At 38.5% G+C, this 25,801-nt stretch overlaps 1 protein-coding gene across 1 annotated transcript in view; it reads left to right on the top strand.

Moving 5' to 3' along the window:
- ANO3 (anoctamin 3) overlaps positions 1–25,753 on the top strand; it is an 87,422-nt gene extending 61,669 nt beyond the window's left edge. The window contains exons 11-27 of the mRNA XM_088525898.1: positions 1,327–1,448; positions 1,927–2,061; positions 3,677–3,773; positions 6,657–6,717; positions 15,934–16,016; positions 16,357–16,497; positions 16,846–17,010; positions 17,606–17,642; positions 19,500–19,611; positions 20,189–20,246; positions 21,230–21,327; positions 22,110–22,255; positions 22,415–22,567; positions 23,221–23,368; positions 24,357–24,437; positions 24,953–25,058; positions 25,549–25,753. Coding sequence (XP_088382024.1) covers positions 1,327–1,448; positions 1,927–2,061; positions 3,677–3,773; positions 6,657–6,717; positions 15,934–16,016; positions 16,357–16,497; positions 16,846–17,010; positions 17,606–17,642; positions 19,500–19,611; positions 20,189–20,246; positions 21,230–21,327; positions 22,110–22,255; positions 22,415–22,567; positions 23,221–23,368; positions 24,357–24,437; positions 24,953–25,058; positions 25,549–25,731 — 1,926 coding nt within the window. The 3' untranslated portion in view covers positions 25,732–25,753. The remainder of the gene's footprint in view (positions 1–1,326; positions 1,449–1,926; positions 2,062–3,676; positions 3,774–6,656; positions 6,718–15,933; positions 16,017–16,356; positions 16,498–16,845; positions 17,011–17,605; positions 17,643–19,499; positions 19,612–20,188; positions 20,247–21,229; positions 21,328–22,109; positions 22,256–22,414; positions 22,568–23,220; positions 23,369–24,356; positions 24,438–24,952; positions 25,059–25,548) is intronic.
- The last annotated feature ends 48 nt before the right edge of the window (positions 25,754–25,801 follow it).

Here is a 25,801-nt window from a genome sequence, read left to right as displayed (position 1 = left end):
TATCAAAGCATTGCAATAATATTCTGGAGCAGCTTCATACTGATCTAGAATATTGTTATATTACTTTATTTTTTTTATCAAGTAGATATGGCCTGTGGAGTTCTTAAAAAGAGCATCAGTTGTTCCAACGAGTTGCTTTAAATTATTTCTGTGTGTCATGTTCAAAATGTTTCATTTTCTAATACACTGTGTGGTGGATCCAAGCTAGAGAAATGAGTTAATCATTTTTTGTTTGAGTATTTTCTGTGCTGTGAGTATTTTCTGAGCTATGGATAACTTGTTTGAAAGTATCTTCTTCAGTAGACTAAAGGCTACTTAATAACTGCTGAAAGGAATGAAAGAGGTGTCTTTGTCTTCAGGGCTTTGTGCCCATCCTTGTGTCTTGAAAAGAATGAGGCAAGATACTCATTTTGGGTGATCTTAAATGCCTTTCATGCTATGATCACCCAGTCAGTAGCTTTGTAATTGCAGCTGTGAACTCTTGATTGTGGGGGTGGATACTGAGCCATGATCTTGCCTTTCAGGGACTGACCTGTGCTTTTCAATTTGCTGGGTAAATTTTTATGTGGTATTAATAATTGAACACAGTGGTATATTGCGGAGGAATATTTAGATATTTTAGAAAAATAATTGAATATTATTGGTATTGCTTCAGTTAGGTGTTAACACTGCAGGTTGTTCTTCGAGGCAGTTGGGAACATCAAGCAAGACCTAGAAGGAGGCCTCTTGGTCAGATTGGTGTTATCGTTTGCTTTTAGTTCCTCTGAGAGGCCTGTGTGGACTTCAGGATAATGCCAGTTCTGTTGTTTCTATGATTTTTTTTCCCCAAAAATGATGAAAAGATCAGAAACAGCGTGTTTTTCTATCCTTTTAATCAGGGATTTAATCAAGTTATACAAAATATCTAGGAGAGGAGAATCAAGCTGATGATGGAGAAATTTTTGAAATTTTATAGGAGAGAGAAATAAATAGCACATATGCATCTTGGGGAAAATTTGTGAAACAAGGAGATAGGCTAAAGCACACAAATATGCATCTACTAGTGAAACAGAAACACTGTGCATAGGCCTTATAAGGAGCTGACTGCTTCTGTGTAGTCTAGTCCTGTTATTTTGTCATGAGTTCCTAGAGAAATTAGCCTTTCTGTACCCTGTATCAAGCCTATGTGTTAGCTCCAGGTGACCCTTCCTGGAGTTACACACAGTAAATGAAACTGGCTTAATAAAAATAAGGATGTTCGGATGATTTATAATTGTATCCTAATGGCTAATAAATGTATGTCTTTTAGTGGCCAGTAAAATAGGTTTATGTCTCTGTGCTTTTCAGGGGAGCCACAAGAGCAGACATCCCATCAAAACCCACGGAGCGCAGAACCACAGGCACCTATTGTACGAGCGCTGGGCACGGTGGGGAATGTGGTACAAATACCAGCCTCTGGATTTAATCAGGTATAGATTCTTTGAAAAATAGCTTGTTTGTGTGAGATGAACAGCACGATAACCATAGCGCTAAAATCCTTGTGTTTTACTGTAAAATTTATTAAACTTCAGCTATTCGATATATCAAAATAAGACACAGATTCTGTGGGCTGTTTCTTCTGGCTTTTCTTTTGTGCCGGCCTGTTTCTTTCAAAGAAGGCTGCATAAAGGCCCATAAATTCACTCACATGACACTGCAAGATTAAAAATTGCAGGCCACATCAGTTATATCTTATAAAATACCTGCTTTCGCAAGAGCACAATTAATGTCACTAGAATATCATACCAGCCTGAATTAAAATGTATTGATTTGGAACAGCTGTGCAGACAGTAATTTTAGCATAAGCTCACAATCTTGGCTCCTTTTTAGAATTATTCTCCTACCAAAAAGACAGGTTCATTGTTAAGTTTTATGTTTAAACAACATATGTATTTGTTTCTCATGTAGGCGATACTTTGGTGAAAAAATTGGGCTGTATTTTGCCTGGTTGGGATGGTATACTGGAATGCTTATCCCTGCTGCCCTTGTTGGGCTCTTCGTTTTCCTTTATGGATTATTTACGATGGATTCCAGCCAAGTAAGGTAAAATCCCATTTAAAAACATACAAAACCCTTTGAAGAATTAAAAACCAACCAGCACTGCTTAAATACTTAAACTTTTATATGCTTTCCAAATTGGATGTTCATGAAATGATAACCCAATGGAATAATCAAGCTGGATGCTTAACACATCACGTGCTGCATCTGCAGTATTCCACATCCTGGCTGTAGGGAAACCCACCAAATATGGATTCAAATGTGGGATACACTGCACTGGTTATTGTCCTAGCGAAGGCCGATGGGTGAAGCTGGGCAGATCTCCCTCTCTAGACCCATCCTGCCTGTGACTCCAGCATGTAGTGCAGCTGCAGAACTTTTCATTTATGTAGCTTTGCTCAGTTTACACCCTTGTGTATGCAGTTTTTTCCATCTAAACATAGTGTATCATAGAGCTTAGAATATGATGGGTTTTTTTTCAATATGTTGGTGTAAACTGCAGCAAGAAAACATGAGTTAAGGGAGATTATAACCACGTTAAAAGAGAGTTTTCAAGTTTCCCACTGTTACACTTCTGCTCTGAGAGGGATTATGTCAGTTTAGAATTAGTGACAAGTGTGGCAGAGTAAGGGCTGACTCTGCTTTTAGGAACTATTTCAGAGGAGACACCTCTGTTAAAGGTTTGCATTAGGTGTGAGCGGACTGAACAGTAACAGTGCTCAGAACATTTCAACCTTGTTCCAAGCAATTTGGATCCTTCCGCTGTTGACATTATGACACTAGGTTTCATTGGACATGTTGCTCTTTAGGCTTGGGGCAAGAATAGTTATCTTTGTGGAATTGTCTTTTTCTTCCATTTCACGTGGGGTTATATTGTCGTTTCTTCAGTGCTGTAATTATGGTGGTGTTATAGGTTTTCTATTGCGTGCCAAGTTCTTGAGTGACTTTATGACTTCAAACCATATTAAAAGCAATAAAATGCAGTAAAAGTATTGGCCAAGGAACTCTGCTGACTTTATGATATCGTTCTCTGTGTTAGCATTGTTTTATAGCATTGAACAATAATACTTCATGTTATACAATAAACATGTGCACTGCACAGTGGCTGCAGCATAAAGCAAATGAGCAGCCTGTGGACTTTTCTTCAGGGATGTCCCTCTCCCTGTGGGCATCAGGGAGGCTTCGGCTTAGCTAATGTGTAGCCTCCCTCCAGTGGCTGCAGAGAGAAAATGCCTTTGGTTCTTCTCTCCCCATGCCCGGCGCGTTCGGCACCCAACGAGTAAGCGAACGCAGCGGGAAGAAAGCGGCCTGGGAGAGGGAAGCAAAGCATGTCCTGTGAGCAGGAATATCACACACACCTGTAAGCAACCACAGGTGCCCAGCCGTGTGCTGCCCGTATTGAGCAGCAGGGAAGCTTACTCACTGCAGTTGAAATATGTTTGAAACCTCACTTTTTCCTTGCTGTTGATTCCTTTTTGCCTTCGTGAAGACAATTATGTACTTCATTCCGAGTACGAACGGTCGCTGACACCACATCATCCTGATGCAACAATATCCAGCGATGAGCCAGTTTTACAGTTTAGGCATAACGATGACAAACGGAGACCACAGAATGCTAAAAGCCCCTTATAACCTTTATTTTTCTATCTTAATGCTAAAGCAAAGAGATCTGCGAGGCAAACGAAACCATCATGTGTCCTATGTGCGAACGCAACTGCACGCTCCAGAAGCTCAATGAAAGCTGCATGTACGCCAAGGTAACTGCTGCCCAATTGCTCTCCAGATACTCCCTGTCTAAAAGTCCACTTTGACTGTATAATGGCTGCCCTTCTTGCAACAAAGAAAGACTCCTACACAGCATGTTGTTTCTCAGAGTTTTGGAATTCATGCATAAAGTAAATGTGAAATCTTTGAAATGTTAAGAGGTTATTTCTCAGGTTTGCTTTGATATGTGCAAGCACTTTCTTCCTTTTATTTTTTATTAGTTTATAATGTCTCCTGAGCATCAAGATTTTCTTGGAAGATTTCATTTTATTTTCTGCTGTGATTGACTTATTATGCTGTTTTGCTTGCATATTTGGCGATTGATCTTTCTGCTCTTAAAGGGATCCTCTTGTGCTGCACGGGATTATAATGTACTCAGGTTTTATTGTCAGTACATAACTTATTTCTCCGTATTGCTCGTGTACAGCCAGAGAGCTGAAGTGTTAGGGAAGCTATTCATTTGGGTGTTTTTTTTTTTTTTTATCCTTACTTGTTACTTTGAAATAACTTATATAGCAATATGTAAATGTATAAGCATCAAGTTAAAGTAACTTAGTAACTAAAGTTTTCATAATTAAGTGACCTTTCCCTCCCTGGGCCTGATCGTCAAGGGACCTGCCTTGCCTAGAGAAGGCCTTGTGCTTCTATTTTACTTTATTAGAACTTTAGTCAAGGGTTTTGTTTAACATCTGTCAGTTTTCCGTGTTTAGAAGCAGTTTTTATAGAATAGGAAGTAGAAAAAGCAAATCCTAGAGTGCAGGTGTGTTTTTCTGCCAAGTTTTTGCAAAGCTGGAGGCAGAACACAAGGATGCCTTTTTCCTTCCTGTTACTGACCATTTGTTTCATCCCCTCCCTCTCTTGTTTTTTCTCTAATCAAACCCCTCCCTGAAGTGAAGCTTATAATGTAGGGGAAAGGAATGTAAAAGCAGGCTTGTGACCTGAGTCCCAGAGAGCCCAAGCAATGGTTCCTGTCCACGTGCAGTGAACTCTAGTCAGTGCTCAGCCCCGGGCAGCCCCGCTGCCGTCACGCCCTGCCCTCGCGCGCAGGCTTCGAAGCCCTGGCTGCCCCATATGGTGAGGAGGATGATGATGATGATGATAGCAGCCAGGCACGCGGGCTGACGAGGCCTGAAGCTTTCAGTACGTGCCACTTCTGCCTCGGTGCCTCTGCTCAAGGTGGCTCTATCCATTAGGCTTTAAGCCTTTCAGGTTTCTGCTCTGGGTGTGGTATTGCCTAATTAGAGCCCAAACTCTGTATCTAAAAATAGTGCTAGCTGTGGAGCCAGATACATAGCTCCTCCTTTTAGCAGCGCTATATCTGCTGGGCTGGATTTTGTTCCTTTGTTTTCATTCTGTATTTCCTTGGATGCACCGTTTACTGAGCAGATTATCCCCAATCACTACTTCAGATATATGTATATCCAAAACTGAAATATAAATATTTGTCAGGTTTAGTCTGCTGCCTTTATTCAGGAGTCACATTTTTGGTGGGGTCCAAGTTGGTCTCATACCTATGGAACTGGTGAATTTGATGCTTTATGAAAGCAATAGAAAAAGGAAAGGATACACTTGTGCATACGGTGATCCCAGTATACGATCCATGCAGAGAGCACATTGTGCTTGTTGACAGCAAATACCAGGTGATAAATTCTCACTTTCTTCAGTACCATAAAGAATAAAGCCAGCCCTGCATGCAGGTAAAAAGTACATACTGGTAGTATATTCTCTCCATATTAGAATCATTTAACTTGAGAAGGAATAAAATATAGAGGCAAGCAACACTGTTTCTATCAACTTAGATGCCTTAGCAAATACCCTTGGCCACGTGTGAAGTTGTAAGGCAGCAGCAGGAAGGACAGCCGTGTGGGAAGGAAGGAAAATCACTCGAGACTGCAGGTCTCAATCTGAGAACCTGTGCACACCCCAGGGCACAAGGAAGGCTTTCTGTTCATGGCAGGAGCTTCAAGGTTGGCCCCGAAAACAAAATTGTGACTCAACACTAATAAAAGCAAAGTTTCTCTTTTTTTTCCCAAGAACATGACACACACTTCTTATTTCAAAGGGTAGAAAATCACTGTAAATTGTCTGCAGAGTTTAAGAGAATACATATCAAAAACATCTGTGTCACTTTTCCTTTTCTTTTTCCTGTGTTTTCAGATCTTCTTTCTGACATATGCCCCTCAATAAGTTTTTCTATATTTTTTTCCATAATTATTTCATAATAATTCATGTTTTTTTCAGATGGGAATTTAAAGCCACCGTTCTGCTTACTAATGTTTGGCAACACCTTAAACCACTCTTCATTCAAACAAGTTTAGACCCATTATCCCTGGATAAATCACTGTTAATTGCCAACTTTCAATATATGGAAACTACATTGGTCTTAACTTCAGCTTTCTAAATGCCCTTCCATGCCATGGCTTGCATATATAACCTCTAGATTTTTGTAATACAAATAGTGACGTTCTCCTGAGAGGTGGGACATCAGATGGCCCACTCAGATGCTTGAACTGATCCATGAGCATGTGGAAATTAGATGAAATTTAAGATTCTAAAAACCTTAAAATAGAAAATTATGAGTTTAAATTTGGACCCACATATGAATGGGACTGTGCAGGAATTTCTAATCTGTCTGGACATGGCCAGAGCAGCTCACAGTATTTGTGAAGGAAAAAGTCCTGAAACCTGTATCTGAAATTTCTGTGGAAGACAGATCTGTATAAATATTTTGGTAGAAGAAACATAGGAGTAGGACCTCTTATTATTATGCTGCTTATCTTTTCATTTCTGCTCTCTGTTGTACACTCTGTGATTCTTTGGAGTTAAAGATACAGTGGCAATATTATTTGCTCATAACGTGTTTATTTTCTATTCAGGTTACACATTTGTTTGATAATGGAGGGACTGTCTTCTTTGCTATTTTCATGGCAATTTGGGGTAAGTCAGTTTTAATTCTGTAATTTTTTTTCTATTTTGTTTTAGTTCATATGTTCCTTTTATATGATTACAGTTGACTATTAGTTGGTAACTAATAATAAGTGATAACTGATGTTGACAGTACTGGTAGCTTTGTCTCTATTGCCTTACTGCCACATGCTCAGCCACGTAGGGCTATAAATTCATCAACATGATCCTTAATCCCCAAGCTAGTAGGACATATTAACAGAGTCCCAGTGACAAGCATATATTGTTATTTTCTCAGCGGTTATTTTCCATGAACAGTCATTTTCTCAGCACTTCATTTGTTTATTCTCTGTCTTTACTGCTTTGTCTTTCTCCTGTTCTTTCTTTACGTTTAGGCATTTGTGTTATTGGCAAACAGATGAACTGTGATATCACTTGTATTATATTACCATAACATAGCTGTATGTATCACCATAACATTTACTTTTGAGCTGGATAGAACCAAAGCATGCTTTTTAAGATGCCTGTGTACTTGGCAGAGAGCATTCCTTTCCTACTACTTGGAGATAGGTATTTCTTTCATCTAATTTGTGCCAAAATCACTTGCAACCTTTCTACAGATCTAGGCTGCCATGCAGATAGCAGATCAGTTGGCCAGAGAAATAGAAGCTTCAGCCTTTTGATTTCTCCTTCAATAGTGATTGTAAGTCTGTATCATCAGAGAGTCACAAGGCATTGCACTCAGTGGTTTCATCTTCCCCAAGCAATTTCAACTTGTGAGTAATCCAAATAAAATGAGCTCTGTGCATCTTGTTTCCTCAAAAGGTGTGAACATGGTCATGCCCCATGTTAATAAACAATATTTGGCAGAGCAGGTTCTCATTGACTTTGGTATTTTATTCCATCTTGCTGTTAAACTGTTATTATCTAGTTTTTATCCTGTTAGCATTCTTGACCAATATCAAATGAAGTTACACAAGAGGGAATTTTGCCACTAGTATTTGTGTTATTAGGAAAGCAGGTGCAATATGCTGTAGGGAAGGCTGCAGGGTGAGCATTTAGTTCCAGAGCAGAGGAGCGATGCTCTGCTCTGGTGCTGGGCACAGCCTCTCGCCCAGCGCTGCACCCTTCTGCTCTCACGTGGCCAATGTCCATCCTCTGCACGGTAGTGTCTGGAAAGGAGCAGCTGTGACGGGATCATTTGGGAAAATGGGAGCTTAGAGGTAAGGACTGAGCACAGAGCAAAGCACGTATCATTCTGAGGGCTGGGCTGGCGTCACGTCATCCATGGCCACGTCCCCCCTCGGGCACCCCGTGTCACCTTCCTTGTCCGGCACGCGGGTTTTGTCATGGCATGTCCCTCCGAAGCCTGCGTCATGTGGCCCCGGCGGGTTGTCCAACGAGAGAACTGAAAAGGATCATTTAATCATTGTCCGCCTAGCATGGGAGCCATGCTCTCCTCATTGTCCACCTAGCATGGGAGCCATGCTCTCCTGGTACTCAAGGCACTTTCTTGAGCTAAAAACATTATTGCTCACAGGGTTTTCCATCTCAAATGCAACTACCAGCTAAGGCTGAAATAAATCTACACTATCATATAAGCAACTTGCACGTTTCCTTTCAGGCAGGGTTTAAACTGTTATACACAGACCCAAAAAGGCAGTGGATGAGCTGGTCTTATACAGCATTCCTATTTTCTATATATTAATTTGCAAACTATGTGCAAAGTGTCCAGTTTTTAGTTCTCCAAAAAACTGCTTCATCTTTTACCTCTTTAATGCAATGGAAGATTACAACACTTAAATACTTAAATGTAAAAATACTTAAATGTGCATCATGTTGGCTGCAAAAAAGGAGATAGTGTCTTTTATAACAAGTAACGGGTTTTGCTGTAGGCAATAGTGTAAAGCAGTTTCATTAATAGATATGTTATTAATTAAGATTTGTAGTGGAATTACAAATAAAATTAATAATTCTATTAAAATGAAAATATTTGTTAAAAAAAGCAAATGCAAAAAGAGAAATCTCACTTTGTTATTCTTTCTTTACATAATCAGTATCTGAAGTGTTTTATTATAATATCTATGCTTGATATAACGCTTAAGAAAATTATTAAAATTTTTAAAAGTTTCAAAGTTTAAAAATTCCAAGTCCAAGTCATTCTATGTGAGTCTAGATAATGAAGTTTATGCGGTGCTCAAAACTTGCCTGGAAAACCCCTAAGTAAATTTTATTTAGCCTTACCTGGCTCGCTTCTTGTATCCTCATGAAGTCGTCTGTGGGAAAATGATCCGGAATTTTTCTTTCCACAGATAAAATATCCAATCAGGCCAAATAATGCAAATCCCAAAATAGTTCCTAAAAGGACACCAAATATTACTCCTCCTTTGTTGCTTTTCTCTAGGAGAGAAAGAGAATAAGAAGTACAACTGAATCAGAATGATAAATCTGGAAGATTAGATATTCTGCCCTCACTTTCTACCACCCGAGGATTTTGTGGACCTTCCCTCTCTGAAACACTTTGCGGAGCCTGTAACTAAAGCAGCCTCTCTGCAGAATGTATGTGCCTTTATAGCAGAAAATAGAAAGGCCCACGGTCAAAAGAAAGCTCCCTGCTTAGTTATGGAGGCAAGCCTCAGCATCTAACCACGTTTTTTTTAAGCAACAATCACTGTTTACATGTAATTATTTCTGTTGAAGCCAGGAGATAATACAGCAGCCTCTGAATTTCAGATATTTACATTATAAAGTGCCAATTTTGAATATCCATTCAGAAGGCTAGCAGTGCTTTCTGCATTCACTCAGTTAACAAAATAACCCTGTTCCTCCAGGATCATCCTCCAATTCCTTCAAACTTCTTCCAGGTATTCTCCTTTCCTTGGAATTGACCTTGCTTCCCGTTCCCTAGCACTTCCTTTTTAGTCATGCTATCTAAAAATCATGTACACTGTGATTCGTAGAACTACAGTGGGAAACCTGAAAACCTGGTGCTCCTTCAGTGCTTAGTACTGGATATGATGGATGAGCTTTTCAGTGCTGCCTAAAAGCTTGAAAGCTAATTCAGGGCATATGCTTGCTCTTCCCTAATCTTCTGTTTCTTTTTCCCAAGGCATAATTCAGAGCAGGAGTAGAAGGAAGTGCCATGGCGGTTTTATCCTCCATTATTTTCTCTGGCTCATTAATCGACTTGCTAAGAACTAACTACAAACTGAGCAGTTCCTCTGAGAGAGTTAATACGAAGTCACCTTTGGTCGCAGAAGCGCGAGATTAATGTTAGGCATTTTCAGTTTGACCCCTGCTCTTCAGGTCCATGCCAGTGTGAGCAAACAGTATCTAAAATGAGTTTCCTGAGCTCTTGTAAAAAATTAGAAAAGTAAACAATTTGAAATTCTTTTTATCCTATGCTCCCATCGATAACACTCCATGCCAGTGAACTCCAGAGCTGTGGAGATTTGGTGTTGCGGGATGGTGTAGGACTGTGCATTTTTGCTGACGTGATAAAGGTGTAAAAGAGCCAGCAGATTTATAGCTGAAATGGGAGAAACGCTCTTAAAAGGTGCCTGTGCATTTCTATGTTTGATTTTGGGTGAATTTTACTGTTAGTCTCTCTTAGATCCGCATTAACTCAGATGTCTCGCGACGCCTCCTGCTCACGGGCAGAGCGCTTTGCGCAGAATGCGACAGCCGTGTCGGCCCCCCGGGGTCCCTAGCTGGACACTGACCTCCGTGGGCGTCCTGGGAGCCGGCTGGAGCTGCGGAGGTGCCGGCAGAGCCCTGGCCGGAGGGCGTCCTGCCGGGGATGCTGGCGGTGGCCGCTGCGGGCGCGCGGGACGATGCCCCCGGGCTTGCGGACGGAGGGATCGCGCTGGTGCTGGTGGCAGAGTCAGGAGGCGCCCGGGTGCCGTGGCCGGGCTGCGTGGGGCTGCTCGTCCCCGCTCCGCGCACTGCACTTCCGCCTGCGGCGCTCGTCGTCGTGGCCGCGGGCTCCTCGGCGCCTGTCCCCGAGCCGTTTCCCGCTTCTGTTTCGCTTCCTGCCGTGTGGTTGGTGTCCGCTGTGTTACTCGCGGCCCACTGCAGCCTTGCTAGCAGCAAAACCAAAACCATTCCGTGCAAGCGCCGCATGGTAGCAACTCCAACGTGCCTTATGTTCTGGAGGGAACCTGGAAGTTGCTTCCACGTAGTATTTCTTTTGCAAAGCAAAAGGGTTAATGCCCAAATAATCTGCCAAAAAGTTATAGCCAGTTACTGTTCAAGGCAGGGGTTAATAATGGCTGGAAACAATATTGATAAATAACAAATAATTTTTGCTCAAGAATATTCCATGCTCGGAAGGGAATAACATACAACAGCTTTACTATTGAATATACATACTAGACCAGCATAATCTGCACAGTGTTTCCTGGCCAGGTAGCACCGCTAGGAAGATGCTCAAGGAAGCTGTGAGCTGTGGCCAAGGAATAGAGTTGTCCACGGGGAGCTGCAAACTGGCGGTGATGTTTGTGAGCCGGAGCAGCGCGCACCATGTGCCTGCTGTCAGCAGCAAGCTCAGAGCTCAGTTAGCTTTCAGTAACACTGGTTTTGGGGTACGGAAATGTTTTTGCATTTTTTTCACTATTTTTATTAATAAAAGCAAAATAAGATTTTCAATTACCATCCGCAGTTACATTTGTAATTTAAGTGATTCATCTTCATGTAACTATGAAATACTGTGAGACCTGAGTATTGGATTTTTTTGGTCAGTATTAAAACAGCTATAAAGCAAAGGAATAAAAAGCTAATATATTTTACAAGCTTTGGAAACACAGACTTTGATCTGAGCAGTACTATTGTTTTTATTCAGGGGCATGGCCTTGGCTCCCTTACAATAGTACTCATGTAAATGAGCGAAGTGAGTTTGAAAATAAACATTTTTAAAAATTATTTTCCCTTGGCTATATCTTAAATCTATATAGGGAAGTTACTATCAGTTCACTTCTCCCTTTGGTGTTTTTAGTGAAGTGTGCTATGGAGCCAGCGTCCCTACTGACGAAATTCCATGCGTTTTTGTTGCGTGTGATTTGGTAATTTTTGTTATTTTAATCTCAGGCACAAAAGAGGTGATAATTAACTCTCTTTTTTTAGTGCAACATTCATACAGTTCATACAGCTGGGAAGAGCATTCCCTAGGAAGCTACCCGTGCAAATGCACATACATCTACAGCACTGCAGTGGTGAAGTCCTGGTCCCCTTCAAGTCTTCTTGGGGATCAAGTCTGTCCCCCTGGGACCTCAGACATCAGGATGAGGGGTTATGCTGATACTATATTTGCTTTTGTTTTACTTAAATTGCTCAGATTTGTCCTCAATATTTCTGCACTTTCTGAAAAGAATAGCTAAACTTCTAAGAGTATATTTTCATCTAAATGTGCATCCAGTGGCATGATAACTAGAGATTTTTGGTAGCATAAATAAAACAATTGCCATATATATTTCATGAGTGTAACTCCCCACGTGCCAGCAATAAGCATAATGTCTGCAAACCTTCAGCACTTAGAAGAAAATAATCCTTTAACCACCGTCTCGTAGACAGATACTATCTTCAGAACTGTAAATTTCTCTCCTCACAAATATGATTAGAACGCATTTTAATTTATCTAGTAAGCAGCGACCCGGGCAAAGCCTCAGCCTTACCTGGGAGCTCGGCCGGCTGTGCAGGCCGCGGCACGGGTGCTGGTGCCACGCGGGCAGGGAGCCCCTGGAAGCGCCCCGGCCCACTCCACGCTGCGGAGCTCACGGAAGGTGCCAAGCACCTGCCCTGGTGCTTCACCTGCCGAGGGCTTGGCCCGGGGGAGCCGTTTTCTGAGAACTATCACGCTGTCACTCGGTGTTCTGCTCTTTTAGCTCGTGATAGCTTTGGCTTATTGCCCTTCCCACCTGCCGAGTGTTGCAGATAAAAATGCAATAGGGTGCGTCTTCTGCAGGAGCGAGCGTTGAAAATAAGAAAAATGCCTTGGTGGAAACGGGTCTCATACTATACCCAATCTATTCAGAATTGCCAGGATTTGAGATAATCTAAACCCACATTTGCTGAGTTTATCCAGAAATACAGTCGTCAGTAACTTTTGCCTTGGAATACTGAAAACAAGATACAGATCTGAATTTTACCGCTCACCTTCCTGCAGGTTTTATGTAAATAGTCCTATAAACCCAGTCCTAAAAGTATAAAAAGCCCAGCATACCATATACAACATTTCATATGTTGCTCTGCTCAACCTGTGAGGGTTTTTTTCTCCTCTAATTCTCTGTGTGTATTTATTTTAGCCTGGTATGCAGAGAAGAGAGACTCAGAAGTGCTTTGCTGTTCCCTACTTGTTTGAGTGGAATGCTCTGATACTGCTGTTTCCACTTGAAATTTTTAAAAGATCACGTGCAAATGCTATTTCATAACTCCTTTTAAATGCCTCCAGCAATAGGCAATTAGGAGCAATGATATTTTTCTGCAGTATGTTTAAACCTTTATTCATAGTCTGGTATATCATATCCTTGTATGCATTGTACTTTGAGGGTGTAATGTTTGCCAATCAAATATTTAACATAAAATTGGGTGTTTTATATAAAGACATTATTTAAGAAAAAAAAGCCAGAGTGAAAGCTGTCAGGCAGACAGATCTCCTGTGTTATGTCCGTGATTTTTGCCTGCTTTGACCACTTCCAGCTCCTTAGAAAACAGACTGCATTACCTGAAATGGTGTTGGGGTTTCCTCTGGAAATGAATTCCTTTGCTTAAAGACTTAGAAATGTTCTCTGAGCATTCAGAAGAGCGAAAGGATGCCAAGTCCCATTCTTCAGACTTTCTTGTCTTGCTGCACCCTTTGTGCCTGAGCGTGGGACACCTGTGTGAGAATTCCTGGCTGCTGATTTTGTCGTGCTGTAAGTTCACACAGCAATTGGGAATAAGCTCTGCAGCATAATGTGTACCCTCCTTGAATGAGCTATTTAAATACCTGGTCTTCCTTTGTCCTTGCAGAGTGAAAAAAAAATGAAGGAAATGATCCCAGGGCAATGGGAGTGAAGCTGTGATTGGGATAGAAAGGGTGGCACAAAGCAGCTGCTACCAATGTGCATCCAGGACAAAATGGGAGATACAGCTGTGTGTATGTTGATACCGGGTGTGTATGTTGATACCGGGGGAGGGAAAGGGAAATAGAAGTCCTAGAAGACCTGATAATCGTCACTTAATTCAATGACTTTAAAGGAGTGCTAAAGCTAATTTCGCACACGGATTTACTGCTTGTACTAATTAGGAGCTAATGAGCAGCCAGACAAATACGGCCTGTCATTCAGATGAATATGAGAAGCCAAGTCTAGCAGAAGGATATTTACGTGGCATTGGACAGTGCAGAGCTGTCAGGTTCATGACTCACCGCGATAAGGATTGAAGACAGGACGTTCCAGTACTTGTTTTGTGAAAGTAAGTTATTTGTGCAGCATGAGGTGCTGCTCTGCGAGCGGGAAGAGGACACAGCATGACCCGGGGTCCTTTGGACTCCAGGCTTCTCCTACGGGAAATTTCCAGCCGCGTGTGCTGCCCAGCTGACCCCTCGTGCTCTGTCTGGAAGGACTGGCTTCCCACCGATTGAGATAGTAAAAACCCTTCTTCACCCAAAGGGAAAACAACCAAGTGTGTTTGAATAGGCACAAAATATTTCAAAATAACAAGACCTTAAAAAAATAGAGGCTGAAAATTGAAGTGGAAATTGGCACAAGAGAAGGTCTTTGTGAATTGTTTTTTTTTTCTTTTCAGGGTTCCTCTTTTATGCTTTCAGCTTTTGCCTCTACTTTCTCAATAGCCTTTTATCACAGCACAATTACCAGGAATGCTGTGATTATGGTGATTACTATGTGAGAGCATTGCAGAGTTTATTGAGACGATCAGGTGAGCGTGTACAAGATAGGGTTTCTTCAGCTGGCAGGTCTAGGTAGCTATTAGACCTCAGCTGCTTAGTCTACGGGGATGGTTTTCTTTATCATTGCAGCAGAAAGTGCTCTGTGGACATAAAAACACACCATAGAAACATTCCTGCAAGACCACAGCTTGTCTCTTTGTTACTCAAATTTTGAGTCATATTTACACAAGCTAAAACACTTTCTCATCCCGGAAAGTTGCTTGTAATTCTGTATTTCAGCCTTCCTCATATTTTTCTTCAGATTTTATTTGTGTTTCTAATAACGATACGGGGAAAAAATGACACTTCCTCATTTGTTTGGTTTCAATTTCTCTGACTTGAGTGTTTTAAGTCAGTGGGATATAAAGTTTATTGTTTGATTTCTGAAAACCAAGCTTCTTCCTGCCTTTCATTGAAACCATCCATCTCTTATGAGTAGCTGTGGGATGAACTTCTGTGGGATGCTAACTTCTAGTGATTGTGCTTTAATACAGTCTGCAGATATAAATATAGCATAATAACAATACTATTATACTGTCTATAAACATATTAAAATAATATATGTTGTATGTAATAGAGCAATAAAGCAATATTTAGAATGTTAGACCTTCTTACCCAGTTTCAGTTATAAATTCTTCTTCTAAGTAGTTGACTGACAGAACCAAGGAAATTTTCTCAGTCCCTGTTCAGTATTAGTGATTTCTTTTTCCTGGGATTTCTTTATCCAGTTTGGGGGAAATGGAACTTGCAGTAACTTACCGTTACTTATTTATTCTAAATAATTTCATAGGACCTACTAAAAAGACTAAGTAGGATCTGCTTATGACCTTACACATAGATCAGAAATAATTATTTAAATATGTGTTTTGGCAGCTAAGCCACACTAGGAAAAAGCTGGTAGCATAGGGAAAAAAGTAAGGTTGTCCTGATTTGAAGTGGTTTATGAGGTCAGAATCTGGTTCTTCATTAATAAATGTAATTGTGTATGCATATCTTTGTTTCTCCAAAGATTTTAAGCCATAATAATGTAGTTTGCAAAATCAAAATCAAAGTGAATGATCCAAAAGAGATGTTAGTGCCTCATGTGGAGAGGTGCAGCTAGCAACAAAAAAAATAGTAAAATAGTAATAGTAAATAGTAAAATAGTGAAAAATAAATAGTATAAAATAGTGTTCTGGTTTTAACAGTGATTATCCTAGTTACCGTTTTTAGATTCTGTGGTAAAACATCTGGAGAACGACTAAGGACAATTACCAATTTTCCTATTGTTGATTTTATTGAAATCTTCTTTTCTGCAACTAAAGTGTACTTTATCATTTCCCCAGCTACAGTATTTCTGGAGTTTTGGAAAAGACGGAGAGCAGTGTTAACCTATGACTGGGACCTAATAGACTGGGAAGACGAAGAGGTAAGACAAAACAGTTATATTTGGATTGTATTTGCTATTTGGGTTATATTTGGGTTTCTAAATCCAGTTTCCAAATATCCAGGTCAACTTGAGAGGGGAGAAAGCTTGCACTACACTGTCTTGTCTGTACTGTTTCTGCTGTTTGAGGGGCTCTTTCCCCCTTCCTGCTTCTTGGAGCTATTTCACAGGAGCAAGTTGTTTGGATATTTGGGTTGGAGGATTTTCAGAAAGAATTTTTATCAATATAAATTTATTAATGTTATAATCATATGTATGTTTAGTCGCCTGGTGCTTCCGTGAAATAATTGCAACCTAAATGGCATCTAACATGTTATTTCAGGAAGAACTGCGCCCCCAGTTTGAAGCTAAATATTCCCAAGTGGAAAGAGTGAATCCGATCACAGGAAAACCTGAACCTTTTCAACCTTTCCCTGATAAACTCAGTAGGCTGATGGTGTCTGTCTCAGGAATATTCTTCATGGTACTGTGTAATATTGGAATTATTAAGGACATTTATGTTATCCTGATATAAATATTCACGTAAATAATGAGTTGCTTAAATGTAATTGATTTCTGTAATGGCATAGAACTGATCAGATCAAGCTTACTCCATGTTAATGGAGTGTTTTCTTTCAAATAGTCTATTAAAGCTGTATTGTAAAAGTACAGTAAAAAGAAATTTTAGCTCAGTTGTCTAGTATTTTACTTCTCTGAAGGAATCTGCTCACTGAATTGAATCTCTAAATCTTTTGTTAATCTATTAAGTGGAAAATATTTCAGACAGTTTACTTGGTTCTGATTTCTCTAATCCATAAACTCTTCTCTCTAGATTTCCCTGGTGCTCACTGCAGTATTTGCCGTTGTGGTATATCGTCTGGTAGCTATGGAACAGTTTGCATCGTTTAAATGGTATTTCATCAAAAAGTACTGGCAGTTTGCAACATCTGGCACTGGAGTCTGTATCAATTTTATGATCATCATGTCCCTCAATGTGGTAAGTTTTTGATTTCGAACAAGCATGTGAGAATGATGAAAAGTAACTTGCTATTAACAGGAAATATTCAAGGAAATAGTTGTGTTTTCAGAATTGGCAATTACCTTGGGCTAAACTATCATTTAAAATAAAGACTGAAGATTATTAATAAATAAACAGATAAGGAAGTTTTCAGTAGAACTCTGATAGTCTCTTCAGTTTGCACTTTCATACAGAGGAAAGATTTATGGTAAAGACTTTTCTCTAAGTTCACATCGATTTGTTCCTAAGGATAGAGGACAGGCATCAAGCTGCTTTTTGAGCACTTCTCGTGATCTATTGGCTCTTGATTTATATCTATATATAGACATAATGTGTGTGGGTGCACATGCATGCATTTTTATGGATGAAGAGAAAGAAGACAAAAATAGTTCAATGAAATTTTCACTGGAAACTATATATCCAAAGCTAAGACATTTCCCTTCTTTGTCCAGTTAACTTGATGCTCTAGGACAGCAGAATATTTATGCTTTTAATTCTAATTTTCATTCTACTTTTGACATCCCAACAGATGTTTTTTGCTATACTTACACCATCTCTTTTTCTTCTGTTTTAGGTATATGAAAAGGTTGCCTACCTCCTCACAGATTTAGGTATGTAGGTCTTTACAACTCATTACTTGTGGCATATACCTTCATGTTTCTATAGAGCAGGTTTTTGAAAGCTTCAGGTATGCATAGTAAGATACTGGCATTTCTCTAATCAGGTGAAAAATATCAAAGAAAACTAGTACAATAACTGAACTAAAGAAATAATGCAAAAGGGAGGAAATCATTGTAATACTTCTGCACCATTTAGCATGCTTAATAGTATCAATTGAAAAAAAGACAGCTTATAACAACGAAAGAAAAGCACATTCTCTTTAGAATGCTAATAAGAAATTTCTCATTCTTCCCAATTGTTTTGTTACTTTTTGTTTTTTTAATTATCACTTTTCCATTGAAAAAATGCTTTAAAGCAAAACTACCTCTTCAAAGATACTAAGTCATAAGTTTTTAAAGTAGCTATAATTTAAAAATATATAATAAAACTTCTGGTTGTGATTCAGGCATAGAGGTAAAGTTTTCAAAATTATATAAATAAAACAAGAAAGTAGAAACAGTATTTAAGATCTGCTCTGTGAATTTCTTTCACCACATTGTCTTAGATGTTCTCTTTTAGGCCAAGTCAAAAAATGCAGTTGATTTTTGTCATAGTTTAAAAACAAGCCCAATTTTTAAATTTAACAGCTCCCTCTTCTGGTTAAAGGATGGAAGAGTATACATCAAAAAAAAAAAGTTCAAAATTTTACAGAGGCCTTTCAGATAACAGGCAGATGGACAGGTTAGATGCAGAATGAACAGTCAACTTATTCAGATTATTAAAACATAATAATAATTTGAATAACAACTTATTCAAAATTTTGAAACATAATTTTTGACAGATCGCACTGCTTTTTATTCCTACTTAACTAAATCTTTTTAGTGTATTGTGTCAGACCAGGGAATGAGAAAGAAAATAATTATTCCTTTAAATACATGAGCTGATTTTACTGAACATTTAAAAAAAAAAAAAAAAAAAAAAAGCCTCTTGACTTGAGCATAATGGGACTTCAGTTGTTTGAGCTGTGTAGTTCACTCGACTTCCTAACACTTCCTAACTTCACTCCACTTCCTAACTTCTGCTCTTCAAGCAGAAGGATGTCATGTTAAACTCTGAGGAATAACGATGTTTACACGGAGAGCTTGTATACTGTCAATTCATCTCCTAGTTTATTTTAAAGCAGGCTTTACCTTTACAGCAAAGCAATAAATGGTATAATTTTTAATTGAAAAATTGAGTCTGAGATGTGCTTTGAAACCTCGATTAATGTACTGCATTCCAAATTTATTCATCAATAAAAGCGATTTGATTTTTTTTCCAAAAGTTCCTGATACTAACAGTTTTTACAATTTTTAGTTAAGACAAACAATGTCCTATAAGCCATAAGGGAAAATGTCCAAGGATGCGAAGATTAATGTGGAATATTTGTAGTTCTAATGCACGTTTCTACATTAACATACAAAAACTAAAAAATAAAAGAGAAAAAAAGGAAGTCTCTATTGTTTCTGCATTGACTTATAAATTATTTGATACTTCACAGGCTTTATCACAGAGAAGGTTTTTGGGGAAAAAATCAGGATGTCTCTAGGCATAAAATTAAAAATTTACACTGATTCTAGATTTTTCAAAAGGAAAACAGGAATTTCCCTCCAAGTCCGGGGACATTCTGTAACTCGAGGCTTGTATCCTCAGGTTTCATGTCTGAGCTGGGCAGGAGTTTTGTGAGGAAAGGAAATAATTGCAACCTGATGGGTTATCTTGTTTTCAACCTCTCACTTGTTTTGTCAGTAGTAATTGATCTATGAGCAGGGTTTGATGTAAATTGATTTCATTTCAGTGTACATGATACATGCTGTGTTATTCCACAGAGCACCCTCGAACAGAATCCGAGTGGGAAAACAGCTTTGCCTTGAAAATGTTCCTCTTCCAGTTTGTCAACTTGAACAGTTCTATCTTTTATATTGCTTTTTTCCTTGGCAGGTAAGTTGTCATTTGCTAGCTGCTTTAAAAAATAATAAAAAAAACTTGCATAGACCCCATAATTTTAGATGTTTGAAGAAAATAAGTTGAAAGTATGAAAATATATGAATAGATCAAAATATGTTGAATTTCTGAAGTGTAAGATTTAGATATGACATAGTTTCTGCAGATGATTAACAGCACAATTATCATTTTCAATTCTACTTGAAGGCTGAGTTCTTGAAATTTTTTTTTTTTTTAAGAAGACAGTAAAAAGTCTGCTTTTCATGATGGTCTCTACACTTGATTTTAATACTAAAACAAAAAGCATTTGTCAGAATTCAGAACCTTTGGAAATAAAACCTCTTCCTAACATGGATCTGTATTTGCTGTTGAATTAGTGAGCTTCATTCATTTCTCTCAGTTAATCCCATTTGGGAAGATTTCCTAGGACCCATTTCTGTAAATGATAACATGTCACCCATGGGTTTTAATCTGTTTGTGCTTCACAAATTTTCTCAGTAGATGTTGCAAAATAGCTCTGCAGATGAGGATGCTCTTGGAATGCCCACTGAGAAACAGAAATCTTATTTTCCAGATTTGCAGGCCGCCCAGGGAAGTACAACAAGCTTTTTAACAGATGGAGACTGGAAGAGGTAAACAATCCCATTTTGTGTTTCTGGTAGGAAACTGTGGGATGGCTGAAAGACATGAATTAAGTCCAGGTTGAAAGATTTATCATTCCATCTAAGTGCAGAGAAGAATAACTTTTATTTATAGCAAAAGCAGGGAAGCTGGAGATATGTTTTTCCTCCTGCCTTCTCAGTTGTGTAGCATGACTCTTCAGAGTCACTCTACAAGAGACACTCCTTTCTGCCTGCCTGCCTGTATGTGACAAACAAACTGTGATGTTCCCTCACTGGCTGCATTTGCGTTCTAAACCGATGGTATCTCCGGGTTATGTGAGACTTCTGGATGGAAGACATGCATGTAGTGCCATCAGTTGTCCTTGACAGCTTCTTCAGTTGGTGCCATTGTGAAAATACCAATTTAAACAAAAAATGAAATTTCAACTTGTTAATTAAGATCTGCATTTCTGATATCAGTAGCTCCAATCTAAGTAGAGCCTTGGTAACCACAGAGAAAAATACCGTAACTCTGTAGTCTCTTGGTCTAAAACCTTCTGTAATTACTGAAGGTGCTAATGTATATTGCTTACTTTGACGTACATTGTTTTGGGAATTTGTGTAGCTAAGATACTGATAGCAGAGCTTCCACCAGTAAGTGTCTGTTCGGACCTAGGATATTACAGCTAAAATATTACCCCAGTCTTTTGAAATGAATGCATATCCATTTGCCTGAGTGAAGAAGACTTTATCATTTATCAGAGACCTTTAACATATCTCTGTCCTTAAGCTGGATAATACTATTCCTTTGTTCAGGAAGAGAAATGCCTTAAGTCTGTTTCATTAGAGCTTGTGTTAGTATTTCTGCTGTTAATTTTCTGTTAGTATTCATGTACCTGAAGAGGAGTGTTTTTTGTCAGCTGTAGCTGAGTATTTTCCATTCATTCTATGAAAAAATAAAAATAAAAGTAGTTTTCTGATTTTAGCAACCAATCTTTTTCCATTTGTTTCAGTGTCATCCAAGCGGCTGCTTGATAGATCTGTGCTTGCAAATGGGAGTTATTATGGTTTTGAAACAGATGTGGAACAACTTCATGGAACTGGGCTATCCGTAAGTTCAGGTGTTAATATTTGTTTTGTAAACATTGATCAGCTCTCATTGTGATTCAGTGACAAGGAAATATATATATATGTTTCATTATTATTATTATTATTTGAGTGCAAGGTAGAATATGGCCTTTAATTGAAATTAGTCTTCTAAACTGATGAAGACTTAGTGTGCAGCTGCAATATGCAGGTGGGGAAATCCCAGCACTTAGAATGGGATTCTTTAGCCAGTTCAGGTTTACATGACTTGTGCTGTCTCTCAAAACTTAATCCTTAAGGTATATTTTTAACCTCCCTTGAGCAGATGAGGGGAGACTTGTTACTAGTGTTTACGTAAGTTCAATATTTGTTTCAAGGTCTAAAAATGTGGTTGTGAAATACATAACTGGGTCTACACTCTTTCTCCACATACTGGGAGAGAAATAGAGTATAAATAGTCCAGTCTTACCAAAAATTCTCTTTAAAAACCACTCTGTATGGAGTGGTTTTATCTTATCTTCACATGCAGTTTTACTATACATTTATTCCCACGGGAAGCAAAAACTGCTCTTCAGAAATAAAACTGTGCAGGGTATATTAACCTTTTTTTTATTATTATGATTTAATATATGTATGTATATATGCTCATTAAATACACAAATTCATAATGCAAAAGTAAAAAATTCTGGAACATCTTCATAAGATTTTGTTTGCTACAATACTGTAAATATTGTATACAACAGTACTACCAAATATTGTCATTTACGGAGGAAGTGCAGTCAATAATGGTGTGTTTATCTAATACAGGTTACTACAGAACTGGTGGTCAAGGCGCAAAATGAAGAAAGGAGGGCAACTGATGGAACACAAGATTTCTCTACCTCAGTGGGAAAAAGATTGGAATCTGCAGCCTATGAATCTTCATGGCTTAATGGATGAATATTTAGAGATGGGTGAGGAAATCTAGAGTGAGATGTACTTTCTTTAAAAAAAAATAAAATAAAAATAAAAGAGAGAGAGAGAGAGAGAAAGGGAGAGAAAATAGACTGAAGTTTTACTTCGATCTTTTGCATTTCCCATTTCTAATCATGGAACTCTTTGTTTTTTTCTAGTTTTACAGTTTGGCTTTACCACCATCTTTGTTGCTGCCTTCCCTCTGGCACCTCTCCTGGCATTGCTTAACAATATCATAGAAATAAGGTTAGATGCATACAAATTTGTCACTCAGTGGCGGAGACCTATGCCTGCAAGAGCAACAGATATAGGTGAGAGAACCTAGTGACTGTCACAGTCAGGTACCACCTCCTTGTGTTTTCTTCTTAAAACTTAATGCAACTTAACCCTAGAAATATTTCATCCGTCAAGAGTGTAATTGATGTGTAATATTATAGATATCAGTAATGACTATCTAAGAGGACTTCTTTTCAAAATTCCTTTACATTTCTTATAAGGAAACATAATAGCTATATTTTGAAAATATGTTATTCATTAGATCCTGAAGTGTTATTTTAGGCTCTTCTTTTAGGCTTTGAATTTGCTATGCTCAAGTCCTAAAATGCTATCAGTCAGTCAACAGAATTTCAAAATTGAGATTCCATCACATATGAGCATTACATTCACTTTGGTTTTAGATTGAACTAACTGAAATAAAAATAACATTTTTATTCGGCCAAGCATTTATGTTTGGCTTTTATAACCAAAGATTTTGATTATGCTTTTACTGCTTAGCTATTTCTTCTTAACAAGGAAAACTTACTAGAAGACTCCAATTCATGTGGAGCTTGTGGTGGCAGGAATGTTGAAATGTAGCTTAATCTTGATCTGGCTTTTTTAACTCGGTAATTCTTTTGCAATAAGAAAGGAGGATTATAAAGAGAATAACCTTGTGGACTTCTTTTGTCATTGCTCTTGTTCTTAGGTATCTGGTATGGGATTCTGGAAGGAATTGGAGTTCTGGCTGTCATCACCAATGCCTTTGTTATTGCCATTACTTCGGATTACATTCCGCGCTTTGTCTATGCATACAAATATGGCCCTTGCACAGATCAGGGATACAGACAAGAAAAGTAATGAAGATATTGGTTTTTAATGTATACATTCATATTTCAGTGGAAATGTGCCTTTGCTAGCATCTTTCATTGACAATATTTTATCTTTTTCATCCATGAATAACTTTACCAAAGTTAAGTGCAAGCAACCCAACCATTCAGGAATGTTGCCTGGTTTGCTCCACAGCTGCATCACTGGAAAATCATATATCATAAAATCATATATATATGCAATATGAATTAGCAGTTTTCAAACTCTTCTTACATGAGCTTTCCTTCTTTTTCTGCAAGAGCCCTGGCCTTTCTCATCCCTCTATACTCCCACATACATACATACATACATACATACATACATACTTTCCCAAACCCTCCTGTATACTAAAACTTGCCTTTCCTGAGGCAGTCAGTTAAATTAGGGGATGCATTTTCAGGAGGACAGGATGGTTTTGTGTCTGTTGTTTACAAAGAATAGATAAAAAATTAACTACTGTAATAATTCCTTTGTGCAATGTCTTTCATTAATATCATTTCCTTGCTGCCTATAAGACAACTTTTTGGTATATAGTGTTGGTGAAAATTCTCCTTTCATTCAACTCATAAAACCTGTCAATTCTTTTCATATATGGTGCAGATTGGCAGATTCTGCAAAGATGTTAATTTGTTCTATCTTTCTGCATGTCTAGCCATCATTCTAAATTAAAATTTCTAAGTTATAGAAGTTGCCAGGAAAGATCTCTGCAAGCAAGAAATTTTGTTTTATAGCTGCTGGTAGATAAAAAGTAAAAGATTAAAAGTGCTCAAATTAAAATAGTATGTATCCTTGATACAGATTTTATTTCTTTCAAATAAAACTTTGCTTCTCTGTTTAAAATTTTAGAATTGCTTTTTGCCCTAATAAGTAAAGAATGCTGCTGCTATGTGATAACAGAATATGTTTGCATATAGGATCTATGTTATGTGATCACCTTATGAAGAAAATCTTGATCCTGTACCTTTTCCCTTTTAGATGCTTAAAAGGATACGTCAACAGCAGTTTATCGGTGTTTGATCTGAGTGAGCTTGGGATGGGATACTCTGGATATTGCCGGTATGCTTGGATGCTCGTATTTCGTCTAAAGTGGCCATTAAATTGAAAGTTTCCATGACAGAATTACTCCCAGAGTAGTTTTATTTCTTCCTGTAAAAGCACTGGGGTATAAGCTTGTTCAAAATGGAAGTTGCAGATGGGAAGCTTGTATCGTAGGCTGCAGTACTACAATATTTGAAACCCATGTTTCTGTGTTTTTATCGGCCTCTTCTAAACCTTATATTTCAGGCATCTGTAAGCTATTTTGTTTGAAAGTTTCCCCAGCTGTAAAATGAGGGTAAAAACTCTGATTTCATTTTTTAAGCATCCTATGAACTCTTAAAACTAAAAGAATGTCTATTAGCATTTTGTTCTGGATTGAACTCAACACAGGATCGTGGGCAGTTTAATTGCTCCTGAAGTCTGCTTTCTTTTCATTCCCTTTTTGGATGGCACAAGGAGAGGCTAGTGAGTTCTTTACAGTGTCCAGGATTTTGAACAGGCTAGTTTACTAGGATTTTTCCTTTGTTTTACAGGTATAGAGATTACAGAGCGCCACCGTGGAGTTCGACTCCATATGAATTCACTTTGCAGTTCTGGCATGTCCTGGCAGCACGGCTGGCTTTCATTATAGTATTCGAGGTCAGTCAGAGAAAGGAAAAAACGTCTTATACCTATTTAAAATCCAAGTTGATGGTTTTGCAATGGGCCCATAAATGAGGAAGTATCTGTATCATTAGGTGCTTGTTCATGAAACTCAAGAGAGAAAACAAAACATTGAATTCCCCCACTCCAACCTTTGTCCCTGATCTGCTTCAAACTGCATTGAAAGAGTATGCAAAGATTTGCAATCACATCTTAATTTAGGCTACAATATATACATAGATTTATTTAGATACGGTTAGATTTGCTTTTAAAAGACTTTGACATTTTCCTTAGGCTGTGGTAAATTGCTCATGTGTATGTATGCTAATGTGCATGTGTGTGTACTTACACAAACACACAGGTCACTTTTCAGTGCTAAATCAAATCTTGGTTCCAGTTTTGCCACTGACTTTTAGGCCTTAAAATTTGGTCCTAGAAATGAATACTTCACCATCTTGGAAGTAATTATTTCTGTTCTTCTTTTCAGCACCTTGTTTTTGGAATCAAGTCGTTCATTGCCTACCTGATTCCAGACATGCCCAAAGACTTATGTGACAGAATGAGGCGAGAGAAATACTTAGTCCAGGAAATGATGTATGAGGCTGAGCTGGAGCATTTGCAGAAAGAGCGGAAGAAGAACGGGAAACAGTATCACCACGAATGGCCTTAGTTGCTACCACACTGCAACAGAAATACTGGAAGTTGCAAAATGAGGTCAGCATCTGACACGAGCGTGAGAT

This window comes from Tinamus guttatus, unplaced genomic scaffold (assembly GCF_059628265.1).
Source record: "Tinamus guttatus ecotype Peru unplaced genomic scaffold, ASM5962826v1 Tinamus_guttatus_pri_ptg000240l, whole genome shotgun sequence".
NCBI classification, from domain to species: domain Eukaryota; kingdom Metazoa; phylum Chordata; class Aves; order Tinamiformes; family Tinamidae; genus Tinamus; species Tinamus guttatus.
This window is presented reverse-complemented; position numbering and strand designations above follow the sequence as displayed.